At 42.0% G+C, this 16,495-nt stretch overlaps 1 protein-coding gene across 2 annotated transcripts; it reads left to right on the forward strand.

The window, feature by feature from the left end:
- The first annotated feature begins 2,469 nt into the window (after positions 1–2,469).
- On the forward strand, positions 2,470–16,387 carry f10 (coagulation factor X). Of its 2 annotated transcripts, XR_013816233.1 has the most exons (9): positions 2,472–2,660; positions 2,810–2,970; positions 5,880–5,904; positions 5,982–6,095; positions 6,162–6,293; positions 8,416–8,657; positions 8,729–8,846; positions 14,587–15,653; positions 15,723–16,387. XR_013816233.1 is itself a non-coding variant. In XM_079812960.1 (8 exons), exons 1-8 carry the CDS (start codon positions 2,600–2,602, stop codon positions 15,204–15,206), a joined length of 1,473 nt encoding a protein of 490 aa, XP_079669086.1. In that variant the 5' UTR covers positions 2,470–2,599; the 3' UTR covers positions 15,207–16,387. The 2 variants fall into 2 exon arrangements, 1 of the variants encoding a protein (XP_079669086.1); XM_079812960.1 differs by having other exon boundaries at positions 2,470–2,660; positions 14,587–16,387.
- Positions 16,388–16,495: the final 108 nt, after the last annotated feature.

The raw sequence follows: 16,495 nt of genomic DNA on the forward strand, positions 1-16,495 counted from the left end.
CAACTCTTCCTCTTCTCCACATGTTCCCGGGGGCGGGGTTATGCAAATGTTAGGGTTGTGATGTCACTGACTCGTTGTAGTCCCTACCAGCTGTTTGTTCTTTGAGCGACGTAACTGTGAGCGTCGTAACTGTGAGTGTCGTAACTTTGAGTGTCGTAACTTTGAGTGTCGTAACTTTGGGCGTCATAACTTTGAGTGACGTAACTGTGAGTGTCGTAACTTTGAGTGTCGTAACTGTGAGTGTCGTAACTTTGAATGTCGTAACTTTGAGTGTCGTAACTTTGAGTGTCATAACTTTGAGAGTCGTAACTTTGAGTGTCGTAACTTTGAGAGTCGTAAGTTTGAGTGTCGTAACTTTGAGAGTCGTATCTTTGAGTGTCGTAACTGTGAGCGTCGTAACTTTGAGTGTCATAACTTTGAGAGTCGTAACTTTGAGTGTCGTAACTTTGAGTGTCGTAACTTTGAATGTCGTAACTTTGAGTGTCGTAACTTTGAGAGTCGAAACTGTGAGTGTCGTAACTGTGAGCGTCGTAACTTTGAGTGTCATAACTTTGAGAGTCGTAACTTTGAGAGTCGTAACTTTGAGTGTCGTAACTGTGAGCGTCGTAACTTTGAGTTTCATAACTTTGAGAGTCGTAACTTTGAGTGTCGTAACTTTGAGTGTCGTAACTTTGAATGTCGTAACTTTGAGTGTCGTAACTTTGAGAGTCGAAACTGTGAGTGTCGTAACTGTGAGCGTCGTAACTTTGAGTGTCATAACTTTGAGAGTCGTAACTTTGAGAGTCGTAACTTTGAGTGTCGTAACTGTGAGCGTCGTAACTTTGAGTGTCATAACTTTGAGTGTCATAACTTTGAGAGTCGTAACTTTGAGTCGTAACTTTGAGCGTCGTAACTTTGAGTGTCATAACTGTGAGCGTCGTTACTTTGAGTGTCATAACTTTGAGAGTCGTAACTTTGAGTGTCGTAACTTTGAATGTCGTAACTTTGAGTGTCGTAACTTTGAGCGACATAACTTTGAGTGTCGTAACTTTGAGCGTCGTAACTTTGAGCGACATAACTTTGAGCGTCGTAACTTTGAATGTTGTAACTTTGAGTGTCGTAACTTTGAGAGTCGCAACTTTTAGTGTCATAACTTTGAGTGTTGTAACTTTGAGTGTCGTAACTGTGAGTGTCGTAACTTTGAGCGTTGTAACTTTGAGTGTCGTAACTGTGAGTGTCGTAACTTTGAGCGACATAACTTTGAGCGTCGTAACGTTGAGCGACATAACTTTGAGCGACATAACGTTGAACGATATAACGTTGAGTGTCCTAACTTTGAGCGTCATAACGCTGAGCGTCGTAACTTTGAGCGACATAACGTTGAGCGCCGTAACTTTGAGCGACATAACTTTGAGTGTCGTAACTGTGAGTGTCGTAACTTTGAGCGACATAACTTTGAGCGACATAACTTTGAGCGTCGTAACGTTGAGCGACATAACTTTGAGCGACATAACGTTGAACGACATAACGTTGAGCGACATAACTTTGAGTGACATAACGTTGAGCGTCATAACGTTGAGTGTCCTAACTTTGAGCGTCATAACGCTGAGCGTCGTAACTTTAAGCGACATAACGTTGAACGACATAACGTTGAGCGACATAACTTTGAGTGACATAACGTTGAGCGTCATAACGCTGAGCGTCGTAACTTTGAGCGACATAACGTTGAGCGCCGTAACTTTGAGCGACATAACTTTAAGCGACATAACGTTGAGCGACATAACGTTGAGCGACATAGCGTTGAGTGTCATAACTTTGAGTGACATAACGTTGAGCGTCATAACGTTGAGTGTCCTAACTTTGAGCGTCATAACGCTGAGCGTCGTAACTTTGAGCGACATAACGTTGAGCGCCGTAACTTTGAGCGACATAACTTTAAGTGACATAACGTTGAGCGACATAACGTTGAGCGACATAACGTTGAGCGTCATAAATTTGAGCGTTGTAACGTTGAGCGTCGTAACTTTGAGCGACATAACGTTTAGCGACATAACGTTGAGTGTCCTAACTTTGAGCGTTGTAACGTTGAGCGTCGTAACTTTGAGCGACATAACGTTGAGTGTCATAACGTTGAGTGTCCTAACTTTGAGCGTCATAATGTTGAGCGTCGTAACTTTGAGCGTCGTAACTTTGAGCGACATAACGTTGAGCGTCATAACGTTAAGCGTTGTAACTTTGAGCGCCGTAACTTTGAGCGCCATAACTTTGCAGATGTTGTTTCTGCTCAAACAGCGACACTACACACTCACTAAAGATAAAAACGTCAAATCATAACCAACCAGCGCTCAAAGTACTCACTTTGGTAATCTAAAATCCTTCTCGGATGCCTCCACCCATTTATACTGTTCCTGAACTCTAATGCTGTATGTTAGATGTGTTTGGCTCCAGCCCAGAGAACATGAGGATTGTGTCTGAACTGAAACATCACACACACACACACACATGTGGAGAGAGAGAGAGTTCCTCCTCCCCCTGTTCCTCCCAGCGCTCAGTTCATTGACCTTCTGCCTGTTCTCTGAACGATCCTCCAACGGGAAAGAGCTAAAGGCTGAAAACGACCATGTCTTGGGTTTTCTGGAGCTTTCTGTGCTTGTGTCTGACACAGTGTCTGTGCTCAGAAGGTGAGTGTGCTCTTGATTCTTACAGACTGAGGCTTGTTCCTGAAGGCCCAGTCGACGTCAGGGACTTTAGCTTTAACTTTTGGTCTGTTTCACAACACTCGGCTGATATCAGTCTCTGGTGTTGATGATGATGTCATGTGTTCCTCCAGTCTTCCTCCGCCCTCGAGATGCCAGTCAGATCCTGAGCCGCCCCCGGAGAGCCAACAGCATGTTTGAGGAGATGAAGAAGGGAAACATGGAGCGCGAGTGTGTTGAGGAGCGCTGCAGTTACGAGGAGGCCAGAGAAATCTTCGAGGATGATAAAAAGACGGTCCGTGGTTTGTGTGTTCAGTTCATTCCCTTATTTTTAATTGGAAACTTTCAAGAAATCCCACCATTAGGCCCAAAACTCGACACGATTCCCTCACAAATGTTGGGCGACATATATGGAAAAAGTTCCATATCAATAATATTTTTGTGCTTATGTCTTGAGAACGTTATTAAAAACTTCGAACAAACGTTCAATATTATGGATATTAACAATATCCCACTGCATAACCCATAATGCTTTGTGTAAAAATCTACTATAACTTCACCACATCATTGTACACACATAAAAACAACATTTTATCGAATAACACCCAAAAACGTGTGCTAATGGACGAAAACACACTGTTTTGACATGAAAATGCGGGACATTTTTGTTTTAAAGGAAAATATGGGAAATCAGAAAAAGTTGGGACAGTATGGAAAACGCAAAAAAAAAAAAAAAGAAGTGATCTCTAAATTTACTTTGACTTGTATTTCATTGCAGACAATATGAACACAAAATATTTCATGTTTTGTCTGGTCAACTTCATGTCATTTGTAAATATGCATCCTTTCCTGTCATTCAGACCTGCAACACATTTCAAAAAAAGTTGGGAAAGGAGCAATTTAGGGCTAGTAATGAGGTAAAATGGTTAAATAATGATGTGATTTGAACAGGTGATTGTAATTATGATTTGGTACAAAAGCAGCATCCAAGAAAGGTCTAATCCTTTAGGAGCAAAGATGGGCCGAGGATCGCCAGTTTGCCAACAAATACGTGAGAAAATTATTGAAATGTTTAAAAACAATGTTCCTCAAAGAAAGATAGGAAGAGATTTGGATATTTCACATTCAACAGTGCATAACATAATTCAAAGATTCAAGGAATCTGGAGGAATTTCAGTGCGTAAAGGACAAGGGAGCAAGCCTAAGCTGAACAACCGTGATCTCCGATCCCTCAAGAATCGTCATCATCTAGAAGCCATATCACCACATGGGCTCAGGACTACTTTGGCAAACCTTTGTCAAGCACCACAATACGTAGTTACATCCACAAATGCCAGTTAAAACTGTACTGTGCCAAAAGGAAGCCCTATGTTAACAGTGTCCAGAAGCGCCGTCGACTTCTCTGGGCTCGAGGCATCTGGGATGGACCATCACACAGTGGAAACGTGTACTGTGGTCAGATGAAGCAGTATTTCAGGTATTTTTTGGGAGGAATGGACGCCGTGTTTCCGGACCAAAGAAGAAAAGGATCATCCAGACTGTTACCAGCAACAAGTCCAGAAGCCAGGGTCTGTCATGGTATGGGGTTGTGTCAGTGCCCTTGGCAAAGGTAACTTGCACTTCTGTGAAGGCACTTTTTTTGAAATGTGTTGCAGGTCTGAATGACAGGAAAGGATGCATATTTACAAATGACATGAAGTTGACCAGACAAAACATGAAATATTTTGTGTTCATATTGTCTGCAATGAAATACAAGTCAAAGTAAATTTAGAAATCACTTCTTCTTTTTTTTTGCGTTTTCCATCCTGTCCCAACTTTTTCTGATTTGGGGTTGTATAATAATTATTTTATAAAGGGAATTCTTTAGGGTTCGAGACAGCCACCTCCCAATTGTAAGTACCCAATAATATATACACTCAGCTAAAGGATTATTCGGAACACCTGTTCAATTTCTCATTAATGCAATTATCTAATCAACCAATCACATGGCAGTTGCTTCAATGCATTTAGGGGTGTGGTCCTGGTCAAGACAATCTCCTGAACTCCACACTGAATGTCAGAATGGGAAAGAAAGGAGATTTAAGCAATTTTGAGCGTGGCATGGTTGTTGGTGCCAGACGGGCCGGTCTGAGTATTTCACAATCTGCTCAGTTACTGGGATTTTCACATACAACCATTTCTAGGGTTTACAAAGAATGGTGTGAAAAGGGAAAAACATCCAGTATGCGGCAGTCCTGTGGGAGAAAATGCCTTGTTGATGCTAGAGGTCAGAGGTCATGGGCCGACTGATTCAAGCTGATAGAAGAGCAACTTTGACTGAAATAACCACTTGTTACAACCGAGGTATGCAGCAAAGCATTTGTGAAGCCACAACACACACAACCTTGAGGCGGATGGGATACAACAGCAGAAGACCCCACCGGGTACCACTCATCTCCACTACAAATAGAGAAAAAGAGGCGACAATTTGCACCAGCTCACCAAAATTGGACAGTTGAAGACTGGAAAAATGTTGCCTGGTCTGATGAGTCTGGATTTCTGTTGAGACATTCAGATGGTAGAGTCAGAATTTGGCGTAAACAGAATGAGAACATGGATCCATCATGCCTTGTTCCCACTGTGCAGGCTGGTGGTGGTGGTGTAATGGTGTGGGGGATGTTTTCTTGGCACACTTTAGGCCCCGTAGTGCCAATTGGGCATGGTTTAAATGCCACGGCCTACCTGAGCATTGTTTCTGACCATGTCCATCCCTTTATGACCACCATGTACTCGTTGTTGTGCTCCTCAAACCATTCCTGAAGCATTTGTGCTTTGTGGCGGCACATTATCTGCTGAAAGAGCCACAGCCACCAGGGAATACCGTTTCCATGAAAGGTTCCAAGTTTTGGATGCTCTGACCCGTCACAATCTGGCCCTTGTCAAACTCGCTCAAATCCTTACGCTTGTCCATTTTTCCTGCTTCTAACACATCAACTCTGAGGACAAAATGTTCACTTGCTGCCTAATATATCCCACCCACTAACAGGAGATCGTTATAATGTTAAGCCTGATCTGTGTATATATTAAGCTTACTGATTTTTAAATAGTATTGTGGGTTTCAATAGATAATAGAGGATAGATTTGATTACTTGGGTTGTGGGTAGAATTGCTTCTCATGTCATTGAATGATCGTAATCTCATCAGTTCTTCTCTTCTCTCTCTCAGAATGAGTTCTGGAACGTGTATGTCGGTGAGTGAGATCCTTCACTTCTGTCTGGTTTTAATGGTAAAGTCAGTCTTGATCCCAGCGGTTGTGTGTTTCTACAGATGGAGACGCGTGCCTGTCTCACCCCTGTCTCAACGGTGGCGTGTGTAAAGATGCGATCGGGCCGTACATGTGTTACTGCCAGCAAGGGTTCAAAGGCCAAAACTGCGAGATTGGTAAGGAAACTTGCGATGTTCAGTCATCACACCTCAGGCCATCTGAACATCTGTGTCTCTCCACAGTGATCCCTGAGCTCTGCGAGAGTGAGAACGGAGGCTGCGATCACTTCTGCAAGGTGAAGGAGAAAAACGTCGCCTGCTCGTGTGCCAAAGGCTATGAGTTGGCCGATAACGGGAAGTCGTGCCACTCCTCTGGTAAACGATGTTCTGATGCGAGCCAGTGCCCGGTTGCATAAAGCAGCTTAAGTTTTTCCCTCAAGTATGAACTTAAGGGGCGATTTCCCCTTACCTAAGAGAATAACTGAAGGGTGTTGCATATAATCTCTTAAACGGTTCTCTTAGGGAAACATTGAAGTGTTTCCTGGATTCACGTTATAAAAGTCTTGTTGCCATAGATAAGCAAAACACGAACACTAATGCTGCGTTCACACCAAATGTGAATAGAGCGTCAAATTCACGTCTAGTTTGACGCTTGAACTTTGAATGCATTCACGCGTCCAAAGCGAGATGGACACACGTATAAAGCAAAGCGCTTGAAGAGAAATTGACACGCGTCCTTTTGCGCTTTTCATAGTGGTTGTGTGCGGCCACGAAATTGAAAAATACTACTGTTATTGTGTCACGAAATGTAGTTTTAAGAGTTGTTCAGTCGAGAATGTAGTAGTTTAAAGCTCAAATCTGTGGTTTATTTGTAAAGATGGCGCCTATTTAAAGATGTTGTGAGATCCCGCCTGGAACAGCCTCACCTCGGCTAGTCCTCCTGACTTTAGCCGCTGGTAAACGAGACATGTTTAAATTCACAATCTATAGCTTCGGTTCTATTATATGAAACATATAAAGACATTAATGACTTGTTATAACGTCAAACGACTTCTTTAATTATGTGAGTTTTTCTTCATCTCGTTCAGAAATGTATGACTGCAAGTGTTCAGTGTCAGTGGTTGTGATGTGTGATGGTCAAATCGGTATTATTGCAACAATTTTTCATCGCTAAGATGGTCCAAAGGGTTCTTCCTATCCCTAAAAACTCTTCTTGGCACATAATGATCTTCAGCTGGTTCCATGTCGTCTTATTTTGTCCACGTTACTCTTAAGGTTACGATTTCCAAACCTTAAGTTATACTTAGGGAAATGACCGTTAAGGGGTTTTATGCAACACTTAACGCTTTTTAAGTGATTACTTAAGTGAAAAAAACAGCATTTAAGGGGAATTCTAAGTGTTTATGACGTTTCACTTAAAGAAACCCTTAAGTAACACTTTCTGCAACACCCTTTGGTTTAAAGGAACACTCCACTTTTTTTGAAAATAGGCTCATTTTACAAGTCCCCTAGAGATAAATAGTTGAGTTTTACCGTTTTTGAATCCATTCAGCCGATCTTTGTATCTGGCTGTAGCACTTTTAGCATAGCTTAGCATACATCATTGATTCTAAACAGTCCATTAGCATGTCATTCAAAAAATTACCAAAGACACTTTCAAAATTTTTCCTATTTAAAACTTGACTCATCTACAGTTACATCGTGTGTTAAGACCAACTGAAAATGAAAAGTTGCGATTTTCTTCACCTATATGGCTAGGAACTACTTTCTCATTCCTGCGTAATAGTCGCGGATCTTCGCGGCCGTACCATGGCTGCAGCGGCGCAATGATTCGTTGGTATTCTGTGAAACATGGTGGTAGTTACACCTTCGACTTACTATCACAGCCCTTTACAACACACAGAGCCATGGCTAATCACACAGCTAAATCCACAACACAATTTGTCGGCTGCAAGCCTGAAGCTTTCTCTGCAACTACACAAACTTAGTTCCGGTCACATTGAAAGTTACCTAGCTGGGGACTACTTTCAGGCGCTGTAATATCATTGCGCCGCTGCAGCCATGGTACGGCCGCAAAGATCCGTGACTATTACGCAGGAATGAGAAAGTAGTTCCTAGCCATATAGGTGAAGAAAATCGCAATTTTTAATTTTCAGTTGGCACATGATGTAACTGTAGAAGAGTCAAGTTTTAAATAGGAAAAATATCCGAAGAGTCTTTGGTCATTTTTTGAATGAGATGCTAATGGACTGATCAGAATCAATGATGTATGCTAAGCTATGCTAAAAGTGCAGATACAAAGATCGGCTGAATGGATTCAAAAACGGTAAAACTCAACTATTGTAAAATGAGCCTATTTTCAAAAAAAGTGGAGTGTTCCTTTAAGGGAAACATAAGGGCGAACTTAAGGGAAAATTACACGTAAGGTGCTTTATGCAACCAGGCACAGGCGTTTATCCGCAGATTATCTTCCAGCTCAAATGCCCTTTTGTTTTAGAGGTTTACAAATGCGGCGCCATTCATCCCCAGAAGACCAGAAGCATCTTCGTGCCCATGCCAAACATCAACCACACCGAGAACGAAGAGGAGGCCACAAACCCGCCGTCCAATGAGACGATCAGCCTGTTCGGCCTCCAGGACATCACCTTTACTGAGGAGCCAGTGTTGCCTGAGAAGTCTGAGGCAGACACGAGGATCGTCAACGGAGTGGAATGTCCTCCGGGAGACTGTCCATGGCAGGTAGAGACACTTCTTCTGCATGAAATATGCCAGTTTTGGTCTGTTATTGTTGACGTGGGATGTTCTCTCAGGCTCTTCTCATTAATGAAGACAACATCGGCTTCTGCGGCGGGACCATCCTCAACCAGTACTTCATCCTGTCGGCCGCCCACTGTATGAACCAGTCGCTCTCCACCCGGGTGATCCTAGGTACGGCCTTCTAGAGCAACTTTGACTCTTCTACACTTCTTAAACTTTAAAGGGTTAGTTCACCCAAAAATGAAAATTCTGTCATTAATGACAGACCCTCATGTGGTTGGACACCCGTCAGACCTCCGTTCATCTTCGGAACACAAATGAAGATATTTTAGTGTAAAGCTGATGCTGAGAAAGGCTTCAGAAAGGCCTCCATTGGCATTCAGTACATTTACACTCACAAGACCCATAAAAGGCACATAAAACGTCGTTACAAAGTCCATCTCACCACAGTGACTCTACAATAATCTTACGATGCGACGACAATAGTTTTGTGCGCATAAAAAATCTAAATAACACCTTTATCCAGCTTGTTCTTGTCTTCCGTGTGTGTCTCCACGACGCATGCGTGAGAATATGACGCAGATCCGGCGTTCGGGAATCCATGAAATGCTCACTTTAGCCCCATTTTGAGAACTACGCCGAGACCTAAAGCACGATCAGTGTAGAATTCAACAGCTGAGATCCGCGCATCTTCCTCTGCTCGTAAACAAATCTCTTCTGGGTCATGTGTCCGAACGCCGGATCTGCTCATATTCTCACGCATGCGTCGTGGAGACACACACGGAAGACAAGAACAAGCTGGATAAAGGCGTTATTTTGATTTTTTTTTGCGCACAAAAACTATTGTCGTCGCATCGTAAAATTATTGTAGAGTCACTGTGGTGAGATGGACTTTGTAATGGCGTTTTTAGTGCCTTTTATGGGTCTTGTGAGTGTAAATGTACTGAATGCCAATGGAGGCCTATCTGAAGCCTTTCTCAGCATCAGATTTACACTAAAATATCTTCATTTGTGTCTGAAGATGAACGGAGGACTGACGGGTGTCCAATCACATGAGGGTCAGTCATTAATGACACAATTTACATTTTTGGGTGAACTAACCCTTTAACATTTGCATGCACATTTTCAGACATTTTTGTCCTTTTTTATTACTCTTAAAAATAAATGTTCTTTATTGATATCAAAGCTCCCATTTGGAACTTTGAACATCCATGGAATCCAGAAATTGGTGCAAAGCCGGATGAGTTTGGAAAAATGGTCCTTTAATGCTGTGTTCACACCAATGCGAATAAAGCGAGTAATTTCAATGTTAAGTCAATGGAAAGGCGCGTTGACGCTAGGGTTGGGTACCGAACTCTGTACTTTTAAGGGCACCGACCGAATTACGTCGGTACTACCGAATACCGATTCACATTAAATCAATCGGTACCATATTTCGGTACCTGAGAACGCATCAGGTGATATAGACTAGTGTCTGTGAATATTAATCCACAAAAAGACTATTTAAATACGAGTCCTGCGTGTGTCTGTGCGAATGAATGCCGTAGACGTGCGGTTTACCACACACACACACACACACACACACACACGTTGGGTTTTCATGTTTTATGGGGACCTTCCATAGACGTAATTGTTTTTATACCGTACATACCGTATATTCTATCCCCCTACACTGCCCCTGCCCCTAAACCTACCCATCACACACACACACACACACACACACTGCCCCTGCCCCTAAACCTACCCATCACACACACATACACACACACACACTGCCCCTGCCCCTAAACCTACCCATCACACACACACACACACACACACACACACACACACACACACACACACACACACACACACACACACACACACACACACACACACATACACACACACACACACACTGCCCCTGCCCCTAAACCTACCCATCTCACACACACACACACACACACACACACACACACACACACACACACACTGCCCCTGCCCCTAAACCTACCCATCATACACACACACACACACACACACACACACACACACACACTCTGCCCCTGCCCCTAAACCTACCCATCACACACACTCACACACACACACTGCCCCTGCCCCTAAACCTACCCATCACACACACACACACACACACACACACACACACACACACACTCTGCCCCTGCCCCTAAACCTACCCATCTCACACACACACACACACACACACACACACACTCTGCCCCTGCCCCTAAACCTACCCATCACACACACACACACTGCCCCTGCCCCTAAACCTACCCATCACACACACACACACACACACACTGCCCCTACTCATCACAGGAGACATTCTGCATTTTTACATTTTCAAAAAACATCACTTAGTCTGATTTATAAGATGTTTTCCTCATGGGGACCTAAAAATGTCCCCTCAAGGACGAGGATTTTGGATATTGCTATCTTTGTGGGGACATTTTGTCCCCATAACGTAGGGATTACCAGTCCACACACACACACACACACACACACACACACACACACTATCGCGCTCACTATCACTAGGATGGCCGTGTTTCCATCTCTGTCGTCTCACATTAGGACATGAACGCACGAACGTCATCTCCAGAACCACTGTGTCACTTTATGAGCATTTCACCGTTTCATTTGAGAAAAAACTTCCGTCATATCATAAACACAGAAACTCAAAGGTCTTCACGGCAACCCGTCAAAATAAAAGTCTGGGTTATCTTGACAAATACATCACTGTTGTACAGTAGAATTTAGATACGTCTCAATTAATAATACTAACACAAATGTAATAATAATAATCGAAACTTTATTTTTTAAGTAATACATACATTTTTTTGTTTTAATGTTTTAATTTTAACCATATAAAGCTCAGTTGTGCAACACTTTGTTTGACAAAAAAAGTTTAATTAAATTAAAAGATAAATTATGTCTTCATTTGATTACCATAAAATACAGAGCACATCATTTGTGGGAAATCTTTTCATAGAAATGAAAAGAAAAAGAAAAAAATAATATGGTTGTTTTTATTAATTAAATTGAAGTAGCTAGTAGCCTAATATCTAGTAAATATTACAGTATACAAACATCACAGTCAATGGCAGACAGAGACCGGGGCAGCTCTGGCATAATGTCAATAACACTTCTATAGATGAATTACAGGTTATTTGTAGTTATTGATGTAAATCCTTAAAGTACCGAAAAAAGGTACCGTTGGGTACCGGTACCGAATTTTGGGTACTGGTACCAGTACCGATACCGGTTAAAATGTGAACGGTACCCAACCCTATTTGACGCGCGTCTAGAGGTCCTGCGCGCCGCCTTAGATGCATTTCGCCCGGGGCGATTCCGCCTCATTCGCATGTCCAGTTCACGCGAATGATGCGAATTTGACGCAAATTGAGCCAATCAGGAGCCTGCTCGCTGCGGTCACGTGGTAAAGTGACGTGATGAGAAACCCTGCATAATTAAAAAATACTACTATTGTGTCATAAAATGTAGACAGATTGTAGGTACGGCCTTCTAGAGCAGCATTGGGCCTCATTCGTGAAACACGAGCAGAACGAATTTGTGTGTAAATCGTTCTGACGTACATTTTCGGATTCGCGAAAATGTTCGCATTTTCAAAATGTTAGTTCGAAAGAAATGTACACCTGCTCCCTACCACGAGTAAAACATTTGAACGTTCTGTGTTCTAATTTAGGCAAACTGACGACATTGCATTTTGATGAACTATGTACCATAATAATATTTCAAGAGTTGCCCCGTCTTTTTTTTTCTTACTGTTCAACGTTGGGTAATATGCAGCACTCGTCACTGTCACTTTTTACCCGACCGTCCAATCACAGTAGAGGAGGGGCGGGACAAAAACTACACAGACCAATCATCCCACCAAAATACGAGTGTGGTCATAGAGTATCGATCGTAGATGCCTCATTAGCGCCTGCACGGATCAGTAGAATGAGGCATCTACAATTGATATATCTATGACCACGCTCGTATTTTGACCTCACTTAGCGGAAGTGATCACGTTCCTCTGATAAGAGGTAAAATAATATCATAAATACTGCTAGGTTTCTCACAGAAACTGATGGTTTGGCTAGATAAGACCCTTATTCATCATTTGAAGCTGCACTGAAACTGTCATTTGGACCTTGAACCGTTTGGAGCCCATTGAAGTCCATTATATGGAGAAAAACCCTGGACTGTTTTCATCCAAAACCTTCATTTATTTTCGACTGCAGAAAAAAAAGACATGGACATCTTGGATCACCTGGGGGTGAGGAAATTATCAGCAAAAGTTTATTTAAAAGTGAACTAATCCTTTAACGCGTGTCTATTTAGCTTCAAACGCTCGATTTATACAGGCGTCCAATTCCCTGTGGACTCGCGACTGGATTCAAAATGTTCAAGCGTCCAACTAGACGAGATTATGAGGCTCTATTCGCATTTGGTGTGAATCAGTTTGAGTGCTGGTTCAGAGCCAGAGCCTAGTTTCAAATCAAACTGTTCAAGGTCCAAACGGCTCCAAACGGTTCAAGGTCCAAATGACAGTTTCAGTGCAGCTTTAAACGACACCAGATGATGAATAAGGGTCTTATCTAGACAAACCATCAGCTTCTGAGAGAAACCCAGCAGTATTTATGCTATTATTTTACCTCTTATCAGACGAACGTGATCATCTCTGAGCTCCGCCATAACTTCCGGAGAGTGAGGTCAAAATACGAGCGTGGTCAAAGATATATTGATTGAAGATGCCTCATTAGCGCCTGCACAGATCAGTAGAATGAGGCATCTACTATCGATATATCTATGACCACGCTCGTATTTTGACCTCACTTAGCGGAAGTTATGTCTGAGCTCAGAGATGATCACGCTCGTCTGATAAGAGGTAAAATAATAGCATAAATACTGCTGGGTTTCTCACAGAAACTGATGTTTAAGGACAAAATCCAGTCGGACTAATCTTCACGGTTCTTTATTTAGCTGGAAACAGGGTTTTACATTGGATCAGTTCTCGAGCGTTTTCATTAGTGTGTGTGTCTTTCCGTCAGGTTTTATTTTATAAGGGAACATTTCATTTTATAAGGGAACCAAAAAAGGGCATTATAAGGGAACCAAAAAAGGGAACGTTTCATTTTATAAGGGAACCAAAAAGGGCATTTATAAAGGAACCAAAAAGGGAACTTTTCATTTTATAAGGGAACCAAAAAGGGAACGTTTCATTTTATAAGGGAACCAAAAAGGTAACGTTTCATTTTATAAGGGAACCAAAAAGGGCATTTATAAGGGAACCAAAAAGGAAATGTTTCATTTTATAAGGGAACCAAAAAGGGCATTTATAAGGGAACCAAAAAGGGAACGTTTCATTTTATAAGGGAACGTTTCATTTCATAAGGGAACCAAAAAGGTAATGTTTCAGTTTATAAGAGAACCAAAAAGGGCATTTATAAGGGAACCAAAAAGGGAACGTTTCATTTTATAAGGGAACCAAAAGGGGAATGTTTCATTTTATAAGGGAACCAAAAAGGGAACGTTTCATTTCATAAGGGAACCAAAAAGGGAACGTCTCATTTTATAAAGGAACCAAATATGGCATTTATAAGGGAACCAAAAAGGGAACGGTTCATTTCATAAGGGAACCAAAAAGGGAACGTTTCATTTTATAAGGGAACCAAAAAGGGAACGTTTCATTTTATAAGGGAACCATAAAGGGCATTTGAAAAGGAACCAAAAAGGGCATTTATAAGGGAACCTAAAAGGGAACGTTTCATTTTATAAGGGAACCAAAAAGGGCATTTATAAGGGAACCAAAAAGGTAAATTTTCATTTTATAAGGGAACATTTCATTTTATTTTATTTTTCTTGGGCATTTTCATTAGTGTGTGTGTCTTTCCGTCAGGTGAGTATGACACGCTGGTCAAAGAGGGTCGTGAGGTCACCCATGACGTAGACCAGATCCTGATCCACAGGAACTACATGGCGGACACCTACCACAACGACATCGCCCTCATTAAGCTCAGCAAGCCAATCACGTTCTCCGACTTCATCATCGCCGCCTGCCTCCCGGAGGCCGATTTCGCGGAGCGGGTGCTGATGCGCCAGCAGGAGGGCATGGTGAGCGGGTTCGGGCGCGTGCGTGAAGGAGGCCTTCAGTCCACCGTCCTCCAGAGGCTCACTGTGCCCTACGTCGACCGCGCCATCTGCATGGAGTCCAGCCAGTTCAAGATCTCCAACCGTATGTTCTGCGCCGGGTACGACCAGGAGGAGAAGGACGCGTGCCAGGGCGACAGCGGCGGGCCACATGTGACCCGCTACAAGAACACCTGGTTTGTCACGGGCGTGGTGAGCTGGGGCGAGGGATGCGCCCGCAAGGGCAAGTACGGCGTCTACACACAGGTCTCCAAGTACATCCTGTGGATCCACAACGCCATGGCCAAGGTCATGCCAAAGATGGCAGATTCTGTAAAGCCCAGAGCAAAGCGAGATCTGCTGAGGAAGACGCCTGTGCGGAGAGTCTGACGACAATCAACAACGCCGTCTTAATTCATGATGATTTATCAGGGATCCCAGCTAACAAAATACATTATTTCTGAACGTTCCCTGAGGCTATGCAAACGGGAATGTTTCATTTTATAAGGGAACAAAAAAGGGAACGTTTCATTTTGTAAGGGAACCAAAAAAGGGAATGTTTCATTTTATAAGGGAACCAAAAAAGGGAAAAGGGAACGTTTCATTTTATAAGGGAACCAAAAAAGGGAACGTTTCATTTTATAAGGGAACCAAAAAAGGGAACGTTTCATTTTATAAGGGAACCAAAAAGGGGAACGTTTCATTTAATAAGGGAGCCAAAAAAAGGGAACGTTTCATTTTATAAGGGAACCAAAAAAGGGAAAAGGGAACGTTTCATTTTATAAGGGAACCAAAAAAGGGAACGTTTCATTTTATAAGGGAACCAAAAAAGGAAACGTTTCATTTTTATAAGGGAACCAAAAAAGGGAAAATGGAACGTTTCATTTTATAAGGGAACCAAAAAAGGGAACGTTTCATTTTATAAGGGAACCAAAAAAGGGAATGTTTCATTTTATAAGGGAACCAAAAAAGGGAAAAGGGAACGTTTCATTTTTATAAGGGAACCAAAAAAAGGGAACGTTTCATTTTATAAGGGAACCAAAAAGGGAACGTTTCATTTTATAAGGGAACCAAAAAAGGGAATGTTTCATTTTATAAGGGAACCAAAAAAAGGGAACGTTTCATTTTATAATTTTGGAAACATTATGGGAACATTACTTTTGAATGTTTTGTGAATATTCTGAAACGATTAGTAGTATTTCAAATGTTCTATGAACAATTTGTTGAGAGCATTATTAAAGGACACATAACTTTGAACAAACGTTCTATTAATGTTACGGGAAGAACGTTTGCTCATAACTTTGCCAGAACATTGGGAGAATGTTCCGTTAGCTGGGATTCTTCAGAATGTAATTTGTGTCTTCATAATCTTTCACATGAATGTAATTTACTCCACTTATGAACCTATTCAATCAGACTGATGCAATAATTTTATGTAATTTTAGTTATTTCTAGTTAAATCTCGTCACATTATGGAGGCAGAATGATTTGTTAAAGCTGTTTCATGATAAGATTTAATAAAGTGAGTGTGTTCCTGACAAGAAATAAAGTTGCCAAATCATTATATTTTGTTTCTTCTTGGCATGAGTGTTTTTTGAGTTTTGCCTACTTCCCAAAAGTTGAGAGAACTTTTATCACCAATTCACAGACGTAAATTAAATTGAGTGTGTGTGGAGTCT

This window comes from Gobio gobio, assembly GCF_949357685.1.
Source record: "Gobio gobio genome assembly, chromosome: 3".
In the NCBI taxonomy this organism is placed as follows: Eukaryota; Metazoa; Chordata; class Actinopteri; order Cypriniformes; family Gobionidae; genus Gobio; species Gobio gobio.